This window comes from Eleutherodactylus coqui, chromosome 3 (assembly GCF_035609145.1).
Source record: "Eleutherodactylus coqui strain aEleCoq1 chromosome 3, aEleCoq1.hap1, whole genome shotgun sequence".
Lineage (NCBI taxonomy): Eukaryota > Metazoa > Chordata > Amphibia > Anura > Eleutherodactylidae > Eleutherodactylus > Eleutherodactylus coqui.
In genome coordinates, this window is record NC_089839.1 from 68,692,344 (window position 1) to 68,712,801 (window position 20,458).

General features: G+C 43.6%; 1 protein-coding gene across 1 annotated transcript in view; it reads right to left on the reverse strand.

Moving 5' to 3' along the window:
* Positions 1-20,458, reverse strand: part of ACYP2 (acylphosphatase 2) — a 141,831-nt gene that overhangs the window by 117,898 nt on the left and 3,475 nt on the right. Inside the window, exons 2-3 of the mRNA XM_066595716.1 lie at positions 16,264-16,280; positions 10,372-10,481 (exon numbers count right to left, since the gene is read on the reverse strand). Coding sequence (XP_066451813.1) covers positions 10,372-10,481; positions 16,264-16,280 — 127 coding nt within the window. The remainder of the gene's footprint in view (positions 1-10,371; positions 10,482-16,263; positions 16,281-20,458) is intronic.

Sequence of the window (20,458 nt, forward strand, 5' to 3'; positions counted from 1 at the left end):
GAAAGTAGAGAGCAGCAGAAGAATAGGAGCCATCAGAACAGCAGTGGCGTGTTATGATCTGCATCATTGTTTCCTGCTTTCTAATTTGCTATGCAACTGTCCCCACAGCTGACTCATTGAAAGGGATCAGCTGATGTTCCCAATATGCTTCGTTACAAAGATGAGCGACTGGTTGGTTAGCCTTTCTTTAATTCCAACATATGTGCCAACATAACATCTTCAGTATTCTTTGCTGTAAGGCCATGCATCTAATCCTAGTCTAGTCAATGTGTCTTGCTTCTTGATTTTCTAATCCAGTCCATATTCCTAGTTTGTAATAGGTCTATTCTTTCCCTGTTTGCATATTTCTGTCTGCCTTAGGTCATTCGAACATTTCCTCTTGTCCATGTTCTAGTCCCTTTCCTGTTCTTGGGGATAGTGCTTTAGACAGGGTTATCTGTAGGAATAAGTTATTGTTGATTAGGGACATTGGGGTCTAGTGTTAAGGGACAGCATCAGGAAGAGACTAGGAAGAGACAGTTTTAGGGTCAACATTTCTCTGGTTAGTATTTCAATTCCCTAGCAGTCATTCCACTCTCCACTGCCAGTTTCACTACATTCATCATCACCCTCTGTGCAGCAATCAGCACCACAGCCCCATATATGTGTCCAAAAGCACCACAGAGCATGAGAAATGCTGAAGGGCCCACCATTCCTTTACCCTGAAGGTTGAACACCCATGATCATGATGGTACGATATATCTTACACTTACAGTACATTGCCATTACTGGTACTTTTGAGACCATTTATGTATATTGAAGTAGAGAATGGAAGTAATAGTAAAAAAAGAGAAAAGGGTAAAGCAATGCAAGCAATCGTTTTACCAAATGACTACATTTAAAGTGTTGAATACACAAGTAAAGGAAGGTATGTAAAGACATTATAGGCAATTTACTCTCTATAGTGTCCAAAATTAAAAACATTCACACAGGAGCCGTACGAAGAAGAACAGTAAATGTTTTAATATAAAGTTCACAGGACGTTCAAACCCTCTGAATGGGTTCATAAACAGTAACAGGGGTCATTAACTCAGGACTTCGAAATACCGGATCCCAGACACATTGGAGAAGGGAGAACAAGATACAAACCTAACAGTGCAGATATATCAGGCATAAAGCTGTTTTCTACAAATGTCCTCCCAATAAGCACTGAGTTCTGATGTGTTTTAGAGCCTCACCCTTAGGCGTACTCTGTTATCCAGACTGGACTATCACCAAACTTATCACATTACTAAAGGAAGATAACTGTACAGCTGCAAAAACATCTGTGCTCCTGATGAGATCTACAGCTGCCTCACTGGCAAATACGGTATTTAAAAGGACAGGAGGCAAATGTGTGAATTATAGTATATAGCACAAGGCTAATGACTTCACAGTGTAAATGCATGAAGAAAAATACTAAAAAAAATAATCTTATAGTTCGGGGGTCCGCTACCTAACAATAGAGCTTATGGCAAAACTAAAATGTTAGTAAGGAAGGTGAAGTGGGGGCGTAGTCTGAACCATGGCCAGCCTTAGCTTCATGGGACCAGTACAGTCGCACAGGTTGTTGGCCACCAGCTTGTATGGGGAGCACAAGGCAGATCTAGGCTAGGGTAATTGGTGCCCTTAGGTCTACCCAGTCATATGATTTTCTTTCTCTGTGCAGCAGTGTCTTGTGGAACTACATTAATCATCCTCCTTTGAGCTCTGTCTCCTTCCCTTTGATCTTCCGAGGCACCACTGTCTGCCCATCGATGCCCAAGAATACAACTGCTTAGTTCTGCTACTGTATCAATGTTTTCGGCTTGGTTCTAGTGCTGTATTTATGTTATGAGCTTGGTTCTGACCAAGACCTCAACAATCATCTGTTATTGTTGGGACTGGCTTTACATTTCCATTGTATTAGCCACGGCGAACGATGTAATACATGGATAGCCACAACTCCTTGCTCTGGCTAATAGAAGTGGGTCCATATGGAGACCCCCTTTTATGACATTTACATTCTAAGGGCGCCCACCCACTGGCGATTTGCGTTTCTCTGCGTTTTGCGTTTTTTCTCAAGTGCAATTAGAATTGAATGTACTCCCACCCACTGGCGTTTTGCGTTGCGTTGCGTGGCGTTTTTTAACATAGGAACTGTCAGTTGCATATGTGTCCTTATTTTTCTCCTAATGCACCCATGAAAGTCAATGGAAATTAATGGAAACGCCGCAAAAACGCGGCGAAAACGCGGCAAAAAACGCCGCGAAAAACGCGGGAAAAACGCGGCGTTTTTAACGCACGGAAATCGCAAACGCCAGTGGGTGGGCGCCCTAATAGAGAATACTGTAAAGAAAAGATTCCTTTTTATGAGGGCTTATTCACACGAACGAAATTATGGCGTGAGTTTTATGTGATGCGCACAAAACTCGTACAAATATGAAATCCATTCTTTTGGATTTATTTCCACAAGCCATTTTTTTTCTTGCAGCATCACTGTGAGAAAAAAAAATTGAAGTATAATCTGAATTTGGTTGTTCCCGCAGAACACTTTGCTCATTGTTTTCAATGGGACCTTGAAAGAAATCGCATGGCACTCACATGCTAGGTGATGTGCATTGGGGGGAAATGTGATTTTTTTCCATTGAAGACAATGGGAAGCAGTCGCCATCTCGTGACTTGTGGCAATGCAAATTTTTTGCTGCGTAGCAAAAGTCACATGGTCACAAGTGTGATATCGGACCAAAGTTTCTTGGCCTGATATCTCGCTCGTCCATGTGAATGTAGCCTGAGACTATCCCTTTAATACATGTAGCGCTGTATACAAGTTCTGATAGTCCGCTACAATCAATAGGTGTAGACACAACTGGCCTGACTCTTACAAATCACTAGTTGACCATGTAATATATCATCCACCAGGTCCACCAAAATGGCTAATAAAGGTACAGTCATACCCTGGTTCTGAGTCTTAGGAAGTCCATAAGACCTCTCTTCCCTATATGAGGAAACCAGTACTATGAATGAAGAATTATAATTAGCGGGCGCTATTACAGATTTTGCATTAGAGCCCAGCAGCTTTACTCTACACCTTTGGGGATCCCAATTGTGCCTTTCCTCTATGACAGTCATGCACCCCAATAGGCCAGTGGTCATCTTTGGGAGATAGTCCTTCAGGCCTCATGTCCACGGGCAAATTATGAATTAAAATCCGGAGCGTTTTTCCTGCACGCTAATCCGCGCCCCATAGGGATGCATTAGACACCCGCAGGTAGTTAAATACCTGCGGATGTCATTTTTCCCTGCAGGCGCGGGTTCCGCGTGCAGGAAAAAAATCATGCTCCCTTTTTTTAAAATTCGTTTTATTTATTAATGATAAGCAGTCTGCGAGACACATAATAGAAAAGGTTTGTACAGTACATATAAACGTAAATAGAAACATATTCGTGATTTCAAAGGTTAACATCGAACTTGTTACTGTGTCTTCCAAACTATCCGTCTGTAACTTTATTAACAATAAACATTTTCAAACTTTTATAAACCGTAAGTTGAGTTTTGCTCTTCCTTATTTGGGTCTTAGTGGTTACAGGTCTTCCAGGCACTTGTCAATAGGGGGGGGGGATGTTAGGGGGTGGGGAATCATGCTCCCTTTTAGTGCGTGTCTCCCGCAGGCTTCTATTGAAGCCTATGGAAGCTGTCCGGATCCGCGGGAGACCCGCACCAGAATTTAACTCACCTGCTCCGGACGGTACGGGTCTTCCCTTCTTCGCGGCCGGATCTTCTTTCTTTGGCCCGGTGGATGTGCCCGGCGCATGCGCGCGGCACGCAGCCGGTGTGCCGAGCACATCCGCCAGGCCGAAGAAAGAAGATCCGGCCCCAACGGAGAGAAGATCAGGCCGCGAAGAAGGGAAGATCCGGAGCGTGTGGAGAGGTGAGTAATTCTTATTTTCAGCCTTCATGTCTGCGGGGCAGGAGGGACCCGCTACGGATTCTCCATGGAGAATCCGTAGCGGGCCTGATTTTCCCCGTGGACATGAGGCCTTAATGGCTAGGAAGCTGTATATAAGATTGATGTCTGGTATGAACAGCTTGGCCTTGTGCTTAGAATTAAACTTGTATGACTTAGTGCAATATATAAGTGGGCTTATTTTGTCATTTACCTGATTATTTTCTGCACTGTGATAACTCCTTGCATGTCCTATGAAATAACCGCAGATCACATACTGTACTATCACAATGAGTCGTGCCAGGAGACAGACTCCAGTTGTAAATGCACTATAAATTAAAAGCAGATGGGGATAAATACGTAATGGCACATGGAGCATAATCATATGATTGCACATCTATTAGACTCCAGTAAGATTTTGGGCAATTATCACATAGTGCTGATCAATGATGTGTCTCCTTATCTGCAAACTTGTACGGTTGTCAAATTACAAATGTGTAAGCAATTACAGAGTCAGGGAGAGCCGGCCATGTGTAGTGAATGTGCGGCGTGGGCAACCATAGCTTTATCAGTGCAAGGGTGTATGTTATGTAAGGAAAAGAGCCATCTGCACCATGTCCTTCATCACTCGGAGCCGCTTCCCTCCTAGCATACAATTAGCTGTTGCATTCTAATTTTCTCATCCCTGCGCTCTGTTCAGCTGTTCGGCTCTACACTGTTAGAAAAAGCCTATCTAAGTTTGGGCATGTTCACCCAAGGCAATAGATAGGAATAGAAGACAACCAAACTGACTTTTGTTATAATCAATATTTGCAATATGGTGTTTTATTGCTTCACCCTACAATCAGATGTCTTCTTGCTTGGGCAAGTCTTCTGGAAATTGTGAAAGATGTCATATGCTGCCAATAAAAGTTTGGGCCACATTTATCACAACTGTCTGGCAGAGAAAACTGTCCCACAGCAATCAATTAGAGCTCAGCTCTCTTTGGAAGAATGAAGGCTGCATCGTAATTGTAAATGGCAACAAGATCATTTTGATAAATGAGGCCCATGTGTGCACTATTATGTATGACTTGCAAATAGTGAAAATCTAGTCTAAATTGTATTTTCTGTGAAATTGATCCATACAGGACAATCTCTGCGGTGCTCGAATGCAGTGGAAAACCTTTACTATAGAGAGAGGAGAGGTCTTGGATAACATGTATAAAAAAGTGGGCAGCAATGACGTAGTTGCAGAGCATGACTGATGAAGGGGGACGTTTTAATGACTGCGTCAGGATCGTGTATCAGTGATGGTCTTGAAAGATCCCTACTTTTACTGGAATAACACACCAAGAAAACTTGCATTTAGGGTCATTAAAGTGCAAATGAAAGGAAAAAAGTATGTTAAGTCACCATTCCCATTTGCGAGACATTTGGTTGTCAGGCTCTGGCCAGCCTATGAAACCTGTCAGAAACACACATTATGGAAGAACATTTGCATAAGCCCTACCCCTCTCTGAGGTCGAATGGTGCGAAAAATGGAAAGGTTGGGAAGTATAGCATGTCCTTCCACTTTACAAAGAAATAAAATTCAACTTAAGTGCAACCAGCAAGAGAAAAATGGGGAGTGTGTTCGGGGGAGAATATATATATATATATATATTTATATCACGTCATGACGCCACCGCTCCCACACCGTTATTCTATGCGGCGGAGTAATAAAACACTGGACAAGTGTATCATACCTCGGGTCCTCAGGAACAGTTTAGGCCCAGTAAAGCTTTACTTGAATAAACTTTGTAAGCAGGTAATTACAGGTACATTCACGGCAGCAGTTACAGGCAGAAGCTCAGAGGTTGCGAGGAAAAAATACACAGTAACAATACGGCCCTATAGTTCACATTATCTATATGTCACCAGTCCTGGACATTATATATACACTCCGAAGGAGGTAAAAAGACAAGAAGCTCTCCACATTCTCTCTGGCAAGAAATCACTTGGAAGAAGGCTTAGCCTAGGTGCTCCCCACACATTCTCCGCGTGGGTGTCACAATCATGTACCTCTGTGTGGTGATCCTAATAGCGGATGGCCACACAGGAAAAATTAATGCCTGTAATGTGAATGGGTATCTGTTTTAGTGAATTGGGATTTGTTGTGCTCTCTCTCTCTCTCTCTCTCTCTGAACTGGACTCACTCCTATATTATCCATACTGCAGACACTACGGGATGTCGTTCCTCTTCCTCCATCTTCACCAACATGGAAGTTGAAGGTGCTTCCATGCAGCTCTGTGTTAGTCTCCGCAGCAGGTAAGATGGAACCTTGCTCCAACACAGATTGAAGAAGACCCTCCCCACACTCAGACACTTACTTTTATAACCTCACTTGTACCACATGACATTATAAGATAGATACATTCAGCAGCAGAGCTGACAGGCAATGATTTTATGAGAGTTAACCCTTCAGCCGCCGCAGCTGTGCAACATTCATACAGAAAATTGACACAACAGTTTTGCACAGTGCATCCATATGAGACAGAACATGTATGACAATTATGGAGGGGTCCAGAATGTTGTTTTTGGACACTACATAAGTTTCACTTTAATATATAGCAATTAATGGTTCAATAATTAGCACTCACCAATCAAGGTTGCGCAATATCAGAATGAATGATGCTCGCAATGTTGGTGGTGTATGATGTACAGTTCATAAAAATTCAATCTAGGAACGTTTACCGCTCCAACAGAGTTGGTTACCCTGCTTTCCAGATGGTAGAATGTAAAAATGTCTATTTTTGCAGAGATAGTGCGCCTGTCCACCATCATTTTGTAACTAGGGAGATATTTTTTTGTAATCTATATAATGCAGCTGGCAGGCCAAAATTGTCTTTCATTATAGGGTAAAGGTATTCATCATGCCTGTTGTACACATTTCCATTCAGGTAAATGAAGTGACCTTTATATTAAGATGCGTGTCACCTTCATCGACATTCATACAATATTTCCCAGTGCCAGACTTAGCTTAGATGGCAGCCTGTGAGGAGTTCTTTCCTCCCCCACTCCCCACCCCCCATCATGAGAAAAAAAAATAGATGCAACACCAGAAGCAAGCTCATAACATTAACAGAGCACCAGAACAAAGCTCATAAATACACTATCCACAAACATGGATACAATACGAGAACCAAGTTCATAACATAAATGCAACAGTAGAAGCAACTCAGTACATTAATACGGCACCAGAACCAAATTCATAATATAAATAGATACAATATCAGAGCCAAACTCATAACAAATATAGCTCCAGAACCAAGCTTATAAAATAAAAATAGTAGCAGAACTCAGTGATGGGCTAGTAGTGGCACCTTCAGAACATCAGAGAAGATGAGACAGAGCCAGGAGGAGGATCATTTATGTAGCTCTACAAGGTACTGCCACACAGAGGAAGATGATCATATGGCCACATGGGCCTAAGGGGAGCAATAGCCCCCAGTCTACCATCACCTGGTGCCTCCTCTGCAAGCTGAGGTTGGTGTCCTGTGCAATTGCACGGGTCGCTCATAGCTCTATCGACCATGCCCACTGCAAATGACTTCCTAGTCTTGTGGCAGTGTTGTCTGATCACTATGCTACACATTAAATTACTGTGGACTGTTAGAAGTAACGTCAGGTTTTCTACCCTCTCAACTGATAGGAGGCTGTGCAGGATGGCTGGCATGTAATACTACATTGAAATATACAGCCAGAAGTGGCTTCCACTGTAAAAAACTGATAACAATGGGGTTAAAGAAGTAGGTCCCAAAGCAATCAGACTAGTCTTTAAGGTCTGGCCTTTTTAATGGGTGGAGATTGTGTCTTTAGGCTCTTGAGATGCAATACAACTGGTCTGATGCACACTGATATATTACAGATAAGGAAATGTGACTCTTAAATATTAACTGACCTCTCTGTACCCCTGTGTATTGCGACGCTGACAGCAGGTGACTAATCACCTGATCAACTGGGGTCCCAAGCGACGGACCTCAGCCGATAAACTATTGATGACCTATCTTGAGGAGAGGTCAATAGTATTTCCATGGAAAACCCCTTTATTTAAGGTGAGTCACTGCACCTTCTGAGAGGTCCCTTAAGCCCCATTTACACGCAAAGATGATTGCTCAAAATTCGTTAAAAAAAAAGCTTGTATGACAATTTGAGCAATCATTTAGCATAAACTACTAATGGGCACTAATGTCCATTAGTAGCTTATTAGCTTCATTTGCATCCAAATGAAGCTCCCTTCACTGTATGCAGATTACAGTGGGTGGTGTGTTATCTGCAAACAGCTGCATTGTTCTCCCGCGGTACAGCAGCTGAAAACAATGTTAGCAGCACTCCCAGAATCGCAGTGTGTGGTCCCTGGTATCAGCTGGCCAGTCGAAAGATGGTTTTTATGCTGAACTAAAAATCATTGCTCGGCCGCAAAACTAGCAATGGTACCATTTACACGCAACAATTATCGCTCAAAATACATTGTTTGTGAATTTTGAGCGCCAATCGTATTTAAATGCGCCTTTAGACCTCCAACTTGCCTATTTGGAGCTGTGTGCTGTTTATAATAATCCATGAACAGCACTCAGCACCATTATAGCTTATGAAGCAATGCATATAGAAGTTCTCTCACAAAGACTGATGGTCCACGTTAAAAAACTCACGGCATGTCCTACTCCTATCCATTTCACAGGCGAGAAATAGGATACGCCAGTGCATGTCAGTGTGCAGAGTTCATGTATATTGGACAGCACACAAACAGGTCGCCATGTGCTGTCCAATGCAAGTTGCGCCCTAGCCTTAAGTATGTATTAACACAAATGATTTTCGTGCACAAGTGAAGCACATGGTTTTTTTTTTCTGTGAGTAAAAAAAACACATGTACAGCAATCAGATGCGGTTTTAAAATTTCTCAGTTTATAAATTAACCACTTAAAAACCAAGCACCGTAAATTTACAGCATTTGGTCCTGGGCTTTAATCCCGGCTGAAGGTAAAATACGGATTATAGCTCCTGCTCCTGCAATGCAGCAGGAGCAGGTCGAGTTATTGGTTGTCAGCCAAAGCCAAGGACCCGGAGGAGAAGGCAGAAGCAGTTTTAAAGGGCTTCTGTTTTCTCTCTTGCAAGCTACATAGTGCTTAAAGAGCGCTGCGTACTGAAGAGAGAAAGTGGCAGTGTCATTCTGCTATTTGACCTGACGATCACATGACCACCGGGTGTCCCCTACCATGGCAGAGCTGCAGGGGCTTAGCGGATCCATATCAGCTCTGTTAGTAACTACTACTACAGTGGGATATTTTCCCCTGTAACTGGGGCTCCTATGGATGCTGGTCCTATCAATGCCCCAGTAAGGGTGCCTACCCACTTGCGATTTTTTTTCCTGTGATGTTTTGCGTTTTTTCTCAAGAGCAATTAGTATAGAATGTGTTCTTGTCCATCTGGGGGTTTTTTTTCCGTTTCGTGGGGTTTTTTCACATAGGAACTGTCAGTTGCATATGTCTCCTTATTTTTCTCTTAATGTACCCATGATTGTCAATGGAGGGCTGCAAAAAACGTGCAAAAAATGCTGCGGAAAACGCCACGTTTTTCACGCGCGAAAATCGGCAACGCAAGTGGGTAGGCGCACTTACACTGGAAAAGTGTGAAATAAAAAAAGACAATATGAATGATCCACAGAAGTCTTATAGTTACAAAAATAAAAGTTAAAAAAAAATATATATAAGAAAATGACCCAACATCGACATCAACCTAAACCGTCGCCATATGTACTCTCTAATCCGAGACTATACAAATTATATATCAAAATTTCCTAAATAAAAAGAACCCATTCCTGTACTTTATTTTAGTGTAAAAATATATTAATTTTTGAAAATAAAAAACTATATATTGAAAAAAATGTTTTTTATTTTTTAACTTTTTACCCCTAATAAAACAAAAAAAATGGAAAAAGACTGTAGTGAAAAAATATTAAAAAAATAGCCCTACATGTCACGGGGAAAAGAAAAAACGTTGCAAGAATAACCTTGGTAGCTATAGGACTCCATTCACCCAATGGAGGCCAAAAGTGTGCTTTTGCCTTCTCAGTGTATTAAGTGACGTGCACAGAGCCTTACAGACACTTTAAATAAGTGTTCGACTAGAGACAAGACAGGCCACTCTGGTCTGTGGTTTTCCAATTACTAAAGTCAACTACGGCACAATACTTTTTGGCTGCATTTGTTTTTACATGTAAAGTCCATAAGGGACCATATTAGATTACCGTTCATATGCACACTAATTAATGGGAATATTTTAAAAGGGTTGTCTGCAAAATAAAACGTGGATATTTCTTGCACTAGGAATGGAAAGCGGACATACGGTGTGTACTACTTTTTATAATATGTAATAGATATTTTATGTTCTTTATAGATCCACTTACATGGAATTCACCTTTTCTTCTGGTCCTTGGACTTGGCCTTCTACAGTGCCTTGTCTTGTATTTCTCACCCATCCAACAACACCAAGTTTTCTTGCTTCATCTTCTGTGTACTGCACCAAATCACAGAGAAATAAACTAAAATAAGTATAAAAGAGGTGTACTGCTCATAGACTTCTTTGATTTGATTTAGTGTTGTTATCCACATATGTCATTTACCAGAAAAAGGCCATAGTAACCAATAAAAAGATACATGGGCAGGTACAAACACCAATCCCCAGAGGCATCCAGAAAAGGCAAAATGCTATGTGGGGGATATTGCACAGGTACACAATACTGATGAACAATCACTCACACACCTACCATATATTGGAGGCTACTTAGTATTAGGGCCATTCTACAATTGTTCAGATTTCCTCGATCAGCAAGAATTTGAACAAGCATCACTGAATGACGACCGATAAATTTGTTCGTCATTCAGTTTCTGCATGTATAAAAATTGAATGAGAGATCAGGCCGAGTAAACAGGCAGTCATTCACCTATGAACGACTGCCTGTTTACTGAGTGATGATCAGCACAGGAATGATCATCGCTGGGACAACCTCTTGGGCTTTAGAATCTTCATTTGCTTTCATATCAATAAAAAGTTATATCTTTTGCAAACTCAATCTTTGCAATACTTTGTGAGCAAAGTTTGGCATGATCCCATGTGCCATTCTTATGTATGCAGGTTTCAAGGCAACATGGCAGAGTTTGAGTCTGCAGCTGATTTCTTTGCAAAGGTGAACAAAGCTGTGATGAAGTTGCTGCTTCTGAAAGGGATGTTGGGTAAAGACATTCATGGTGACATGGTGCAAACATTAGGTGACAAGTGCTCTTCATACTCCACAGTGAAAAATTGAGTTGCAAATTTTAAAATTGGCCACTTCAATACCAACAAAGAAGACTGTTCCAGGAAATCTTCAGTATGACCGTTCCAGAAACCATAGACGCCATCCATGACATAGTTTTGGAACACCGTCAAATTCCTGCTAAGATGATAGCCGAGGATCCGAACATTTCTAGAGAGAGAGTTGGGGGGACAATTTACGATCAACTGGACATGAGGAAGGCATCTGCCAACTGGGTTTTGCAATGTTTGTCAGCAGATCAAAGTGAGCCCAAGTGCAAATCTACCAGAGATTTCTTTAGTGTTTTCAGCAGGATGCTGATGCTTTACTGCCCCGACTGGTTACAATAGATAAGAAGTGGATTTTTATGTATGACCCTGAATCAAAACGGCTGTTAGGGTATGCTGCTGGGATCTGTTCTTCTACATGGGTTTTCAGGAGCAGCCCTACAGGTGGGGGTTGATTGAGCTGGCTGGGTGTGGATTTCTCCAGCTAGCCAATCCCCCAGGTCTGCTGCTCATATATACCAGCTCCTCTGCTCAAGGCTGCTGGGCTTTCCTCTGTTTGTTCAGTGGAACAGTGTCATGTTCCTGCGTGTCTGTTCAGGGTGCATGGTGTTTTGTGTTGTAGGCAAATCCCTGGCATGTTGTTGTGAGCTGCATTCAGTCCTGCTGTGTTTCGTTTGTCGTCTAGGTAGGTTCCTAGGTTCCAGCGTGCAGGCAGGATTCATATGGAAGCTGTCTTATTAGAGTAGGGATCCACGAGACAACGATGACCTTTGAAGTGGGCTCGCAGGCTTAAGTATCTTGGCCAAAATACAAACTAATACCTCGTAATTCTAAAGTTATTCCATTTGGCTATGCATTCGAGTACACAGGTGAGTGTTTTCAGCGTTTGTTAGTCATGATTTATGTCTGTTTCTTAGTTATGTCCCTTTTTTTTAAGTTTCGCCAGTTCGTGAGTGTGAAAGACATAACAACAGTAGTCAAAAGAATGGCGATACAACGCTTTAATAATCAAAATTGTGTAATAGAAGAATTGTCCTTGTTGCCCATAGCATCCAATCAAACCTCAAATTTCATTTCTGAAACTGCTCTGGTAAAATGGAAGCTGAGATCTGATTGGTTGCTATGTTACTATGGGCAACAAGAACAGTTCTTCATTCAGATAGTTTTGATAAATGAGGCCCACAGTCGTTCTTAATGTCCAAAGAAGTTCAGTGTTCAGACATCATCGACAAGGCTATGATGTCCGTCTTCTGGGATAAAGATAGGATACTGCTTGTAGGCTACCTTCCAACAGGTCTACTATCACAGCTACGTATTACATACTCATGGATAAATTAATGAAGTCAAAAGTGTATAGAAAATTAGTACAAGATGTTGTATGACTGCACCACAATGCCTCTTCCCACACGGTGGCCATCACCCAGAGCAAACTGGCAAACCTGGGCTTCAAAATGCTGTATACTCGTCCTTATTTGTGTGATCTGGCACCATTGTACTATCATCTGTTTCTAATTTGTAGGAATACTTCAAGGGAACCAAAGTTTGCCTTCATTTCTGATGCAATTGCAGTGGCTGATGCCTGGTTTGCCACCTGACCATAGAAAATCTATCTGGATGGTTGAAGAAGCTGTAGCTCTATAGTCAGAAATGTATTAAAGGGGTATTCCAGGTAGCGGCGGCTGTCAGTGCTGAGATACAGTGGGGTCAGAGTGCAAGCTGCAGCTCTGACCCCTGTGTAGTGGAAGACACACATCTTTAATTGAAATCAATGGGATCCCAGCCTGCAATTACAATCACCGGTCACTACATATGGGTCAGAGCATCAGCCTCTGCACAGTGACTTCTGCTCCAAACCCTTTAATATCCTAAGGGACTATGTGGAATACCTGTGAAATTTAATTGTTCTATGCCAATTATTTGTGGTCAAAGCCAAGGACTTATCAGCACCTTCTTGTAGGGTACTGGTGCCAGTTCCATGTAGTGCATGATGCAGATTACAACCCATTAGTGATGCCCATCAAACTACTAACGATCACTTGTCCAAGAGTATGTATGTTCGTGTGTGCTTCTCATGCTCCGACCCCGGTGAGGTCATTGCTCCGCTCTTGGTGACGTCATCGCAGGTCCTACAACATATATAAAAACACAGAGCCCGATTGACAGTAGAACAACACAGTTAGGGCTCTTGGAAGAAGAGGACAAAAATAACAAAATGAGAATACAACTAAGCCGTTATGATGTCAGACACAACTCAACCGTCCTGACAGAAGACACTGACATACCACCACCACAGAGATCCGGTGGGCTGAAGGACCTGCGGTGACGTCACTGCTATGGAAGAAGCCAATGTGCAGTTTGGTAGAAAGTACTGTATACTGGATAAACCAACAACAGCCACCAGGACCTGTGATGACATCACTATCATGTGATCACCTGTTGTGGAGTCAGGAGTCACATGACTGGGGGCTGATCACTGTATCCTGGAGTCTGCTGAGCTAGTGATGTCTGGAAATCAGCATGGAAGTACCACAGCTGTGTGTTTGTGATGTGTGTGAATCAAGATGCATGTAGTAATGCTGTGTGTGTAATGTGCTATGTGTGTAATGCGTGGGATCAGCATGCATGTAGTAGAGCTGTGTGTGTAATGTGCTGTGTGTGAATCAGGATGCGTGTAGTAGAACTGTGTGTGTAATATGCTGTGTGTGATGTGTGTGAATCTGAATCAGGGCGGATATAGTGGAGCTGTCTGTGTAATGTGTGGGGTCAGGATGGATGAAGTAGAGCTGTGTGTGTAATGTGTGGGGCCAGGATGGATGTAGTAGAGCTGTGTGTGTGTAATGTGTGGGAAACAGGATGGATGTAGTAGAGCTGTGTGTGTGATGTGTGGAGATCATAATGGATGTAACATGTAACAGAGCTATGTGGCGCATTGCTCCACCAGAAACAGTGGTACTATAATTTCCTAATAATTACTAGTATTATAAGATCTGGTGGGCTGTTCTGCCTTATTATTATTAAGGCGCTGTTCACACTACCATTATTGTTTCCATTCTTAAAGGGGTTGTCCAATAAAAAATATTGTTTATATTTGTGTTCAGTCCAGAGTTAAAATTAAAAAAAAAAAAAAAACAACCTCTCCATTCACAGATATTCCAGAACTAATGTTAGAAAAATGCTACTCACTCACCTGCTGCTTCTGTTTTATGACCACTTTAGGAAATGTTCAAATGTGATCACACATATAGGCAAGCAGAAAAAGATGGTGCAGGTTCAGAAGCAGGAATCTCTCTATATGGCTGCATGCACACAAGCGGATCAGAGCCCGCAGCAGAATCCGACCCTGTGCCCAGCTGGCATCCACGTGTACCTGTATTTACTTCTTTTCTGTACTGTGGATGGTCCGCACACCTCGCCGTCGGACATGTGCAGTACAGATATATTTTTTTAAACTCCTACTCTTTCCATGGAATGTGGGAGACGGGTTTCAGGTGGGACAACTTCTGTTGACTTCAGTGGAAGCTGTCCGTGTGCAATCCGCAGGAAAGTAGAGCATGCTGCGATTTTTCATCCGCAAGTGGACATCGCAATTGTTTTCCGTGTGAATGGAGAATCATGTTTGCATTGCATGCCATGGGTGGTATTTGCTGCAGAATCCGGAGTCGGTTGCCCGCTACGGATTCCGCAATTCAAATCCACCTGTGTGCATGCAGCCTATATCTAGTGGAGCAGAGAGAGAAGCAAGACTGAACATGTCTGACCACCTTAGACCATTTACTAAAGAAGGCTGGATACAGAAGGTTTTTCAATAGCAACAGCAGGTGGCGCTGTTCTAACATCAGTCCTGGATGTCTGGGGATATAAACATTGTTTAATAAATGAAAATGTTTATAGTTGTGGCTGGATTTAACTACTGTGTTTCCCTTATAAGATCTACCCTGATTTTCTGGGGGGGTGGACTTGAAAATAAGCCCTAGCTAGACTACATGAAAAAAAAAGCAATACTCACCTAGTAGACGGCAATTAGGTCCCTCGCGCTGGTCTCAGTCGCTCCTGCAGTATTCGAACCCCACTACTAGGAAGAAATGCTCTGTCATCATGCAGGAGAACACGGATGTCTGCAGCAGTGACAGAGACCAGCGGGAGGAACCCAAACACCGGCTGCTACGTATTATAAGACACCCCCACCCCCTGCGAAAATAAGACACCGTGCCTTAATTAATAAAAGACAGCGTCTTATTTTCAGGGGAAACATGCTATAAGTAATATTTACTGTGACATAATCCCCTTAAAGGGAACCATAAATGCTACAGCCGCCTGCACAAGGGCGGGTCAGATTCTGCATGTGGAATCCCGTAGCGGAATCCGATCCTGTGCCTAACTGACGTCCGCGGAAGTCTTTTTATCTGTAATGTGGATAGTCTGCAGGGCGAGCTGTCGGACATGTGCAGTACAGATTTTTTTCTTAATCTCTGCTTTTCCCACATCATCACCTACCGATGATGCGGAATCCGCCACCTTTCCGCAGTGTCATTGCAGAAGGACCGCAGATCGGACGGCTTCCATTGGCTTCAATGGAAGCCGTCCCTGTGGAAACCACACAGAGTTAGAGCGTGCTGCGATTTCCTTTTCGTGAGTTGAAAATCGCAAACGATTTCCACTCGTGAAGAGGAAATCGCATTTTGCCATAACATGCTATGGGCAGTATTTGCTGCGGATTCCAGAGGCAGATGCCCGCTCTGGATTCCGCAATGCAAATCTGCCCGTGTGCAGGCGGCCTATGACAGATCTGTTTTCAAACCAATTGCAGCAAGTCCTGATGGCTCCTATTGATATATATTGGGGTTTTGATGTTTTTGATGGAAACTGCACTATTCTTGCTACCAAAAATACCAGAATCCGGGTTAAACAAAGAAAAAACATTAACAATGTTATGCCAAGGCTAATGATGGTGAGCAGAAGCCTCAATCCAGGAAACATCAAGAAGATGAAGACTTACCATTCTGAAGCACACACCTGAAAGACAATATACAAATATGTTACTACACTCAGCCTGCTAGGAACACAATCTATGCAGATATTATATTTGGACTAATTAATCACTGGTTATCAACCAATATCGGATTTTTTTTTAACTTGAATTGACATAACAAATACAACTTTTTTTTTTGAGATATTCATTCATTAAGTTTGATTCAAGCTTGATGAGGGTAACCTACAAAATACCAATTACCCCCCTCCCGCTACAGCCCTTTTTTGTCTCCTCATTTTCATTTTTCCTTCCCCATTTTCAAATAATCCCAGTTCTTTTATTTTCCTGACAACATTGCTATGGGGGAGGCTTGGTTTTTGCAGGACAAGTTGTATTTCTCTATGGTACCATTTAACCTACCATATAATGTATTGGAGAAGTTTTAAAAAGTTGGGTTGAAACAAAAATAAATGCACCATTTTTTCTGAGGGGGGATTGCTTTTGCAACATTGAGTGCAGTAAAAATGCCATGCTCTCTTTATTCTATGAGATAGTACAATTAGTAAAAATGTGTCGTTTTTTTAAATGTAGCATTCGATAAAAAAAAACACCTTTTAAAAAACAAATATTGCTGTCTATCGCCAATTTTGGACCCCCGCCTATAACTTTTTTTGTTTTTCCATCTATGGGATTTTGTAAGGGCTCATTTTTTGAGAGGTGACCTGTAGTTCTTATTTATACTACTTTGGGGTACAAAGAAAGTAAGGGCTTATTTACACGAGCGCATATCGACCGACGCTTTCAGGGCTGGCCGATATACGCTTCCATCTAAGCAATCCCCCTTTGTCTCCCACTCACCGCCTCTCTGCCTCTCTCCTCTACTCCTGCGTTTGCAATGGGAGGGGGCAGAGCTAATCTTTGCTCTGTCCCGCCCACTCCAATTGCTGGCTATAGACAAGGGGCTCCACCCCCGTCACGCCCACTCCCATTGCAAACCACTTGGAGGGGAGGAGAGAAGCAGAGAGCTGGTGAGTGGGAGGGAAGTGTATATTCTATCGGCCGTGAAAACGCCGGCTGATATACGCTCGTGGGAATAAGCCCTGCTAGTGACCAAAACGAAAAACGCAATTCTGGCATTGAGCATTGTTTTTTTTCTGATCGTGTTCACCTTACAGCAGTGGTCTCCAGCCTTTTTGCACCAGGGACGACTTCAAGCACGACTATATTTCCATGGCCTGGCAGGGCTTTGGTCATAAGGGGGCGGGGTTTCAGTGGCTTAAACAGTAATGCTATTACTACTGGGGCCGATATAGGGGACACTATTACTAATAGTATCCCCTATAACAGCCACAGTAGTAATAGTGACACCCCACAGTGGCCCCTGTAGTAATAGTGACATCCTACAGTGGCCCCCAGTAGTAATAGTGTCATCCCACCACGGCCCCCAGTAGTAATAGTGACATCCCACAGTGGCCCCCCAGTAGTAATAGTGACATCCCACAGCGGCCCCCAGTAGTAATAGTGACATCCCACGGCAGCCCTTTGTATAATAGTGACATCACACAGTGGCCCCCAGTATGATACTGACACTCCACAGCGGCCCCCAGTATAATAGTGACACCCCACAGCGGACCCCAGTATAATAGTGACACCCCACAGTGGTCCCGAGTATAATAGTGACACCCCACAGTGGCCCCCCGTATAATAGTGACACCCCACAGTGGACCCCAGTATAATAGTGACATCACACAGTGGCCCCCAGTATAATAGTGACACCCCACAGTGGTCCCCAGTATAATAGTGACATCACACAGTGGCCCCCAGTATAATAGTGACATCACACAGTGGCCCCCAGTATAATAGTGACACCCCACAGTGATCCCCAGTATAACAGTGACACCCCACAGGGGCCCCCAGTATAATAGTGACATCACACAGTGGCCCCCAGTATAATAGTGACACCCCACAGTGGACCCCAGTATAATAGTGACATCACACAGTGGCCCCCAGTATAATAGTGACACCCCACAGTGATCCCCAGTATAACAGTGACACCCCACAGGGGCCCCCAGTATAATAGTGACACCCCACAGTGGCCCCCAGTATAATAGTGACACCCCACAGTGGCCCCCAGTATAATAGTGATACCCCACAGCGGCCCCCAGTAGTAATAGTGATACCGCACAGCGGCTCCCTGTAGTAATAGCAACATCCCACAGCAGCCCCCAGCAGTGACAGTGTCCCGCCTTAGACCCACATACTTACCCTCCAACTTATGGCAGCGCCGCTGCTTCTCTGCCCGGCACGCCACTAACAGCGATGATCCTGGTGCACACTGTGATGTCAGTGTGCTGTCGGACACCTCCTCCCCCTGCTCTCGCGGAACCAAGTAGCAGGAGACATCAGGGGAAGAGGATCCCAGCTGCACACTGACATCACAGTGTGTCCGGGATCAGCGCCGCTAGTAGTGCTGCTTAGTGAATATTGGCAGAGGAGCCGCGGCCCCTGCCGGTATTCACCACTTATGGGGTGAGCGGCCTACAGCAGCGCCGCAGACCGGCCAGAAACCTCCAACGGCCTGGTCCCGGTCCGTGGACCGGAAGTTTGAGGACCCCTGCATTATGGGATTAATAATATAGGCTTCCCTCTGCCCCCGTACCACACCCGACGCCCCGACCACACACTCCAACCCGACTCAGTCTTCTCCCCTCTAACATTCATGACTCACGAGCCAATTTCCTATCCCTTGCTTGTTAATTCTCCAAAGGTCCAGCACATGGTCTTACCATGCAAAATCAAAGTGGACTAGACCAAAAGTCGGCCTCTGCTTTCTAAGGGCCCCATATCAACCAAATGGTCTGCTTCTATGGCATGTATGCATTTCCTTGCCGAGTGTAGAGGCTGTAGAGCCTGCCAGGCCCGCTTCCTTTCTCGGCCCGTAGACAATATTTTTATGGGGTATTACAAGATGCTGATGGCATCAAGATAATTGTAAACGGTCAAATACTATACAAACAGTATTCCCTTATATTATACAATGTGTGTAGATCCAGCGTTACGTCATTGCACATTGCTGCAGCGCAGATGTCACACCTGACCCTGATAAAATACCGTACTGAAGCCCAGTCACTGCTGAAACAGAGCAAATATCAGAAATTCAGGTATCCAGTTACAGTCAAGTGCTGCTCTGCAGGAACTAACGGAATCAGCAAATGCTGCAAAACCTCCCCAGACTATCACATGAGCCAGCAAGATGTTTTTAACTGGATTTTTATACCAGATGTTACAGTCCAAGTAGTTGGGACCTTTTTTCTGCCATTCTATGCACGTCCCTGCAGTCATGTAAACCAGAAGACAAGGGACACACGGCACCCCTCGCTGTTATCAGGGGCCACAATCAATGATGGGTTGCACCGTTTCTGTCAGGTTGGTTTCACACAACAGGGAAAATCGTGTGAGATTTGTGCATTGCGAGACGCACAAATCTCGCACGAACATGAACCTCATTCTTTTGAATGGAGTCATATACAGGAGTGATGCTTTCTCGTATTGGAGTGCGGTAAAAAAAGCATGGCATGCTCTAACTTTTTGCGTTCCTCGGAACGCATCGCCCGTTGAATAGGACCTTCAATGCCTTACATGGTCTTTACATGCCGTGTGATGTGCATGCGAGGTTTCCCACTGAAATCAATGGGAAACCCTTCCAACCCTCTATTGCGCAAGAGGATCAGAGCTTCAGAGATGCAATGCAAGGTGTTTCTGCCTGAAAATCGCTTTGCATCCGCGAGTAAAAACGCAGGATGCTGAGCGCAATATCGGGTAGAGTTTCCCGTCCCGATATCGCACTTGTCCATGTGTTAGGTAGCCTCAGGCAAAGGTTTTCAGGCGTTCCATGGTACAACAGGGCTGCTGCCATATTGGAATCTCATGTGTAACCTATTGCAAATGAAATATGAGAATGATGTGGAAGTGTGGAGATGGTGAGACGGGTTCTGTGATGGAGGTACTGTGGCTGCTACTGCTATGGGGGCAATGTGGTATAATCATAGTTGATCACACTTTTTAATACAGTGTTCAAACTTATAAAAAAGGTAAACCAACGCCTGCCAGAAGGATCACCTAAAGCCTGTGGATACGTTCAGTATATACTTTTGAAGCATTCCTGGCAAATATGCTGGACACATCGACTAACGTCATTCTAGAGCGAGGGGTGTCACACTCA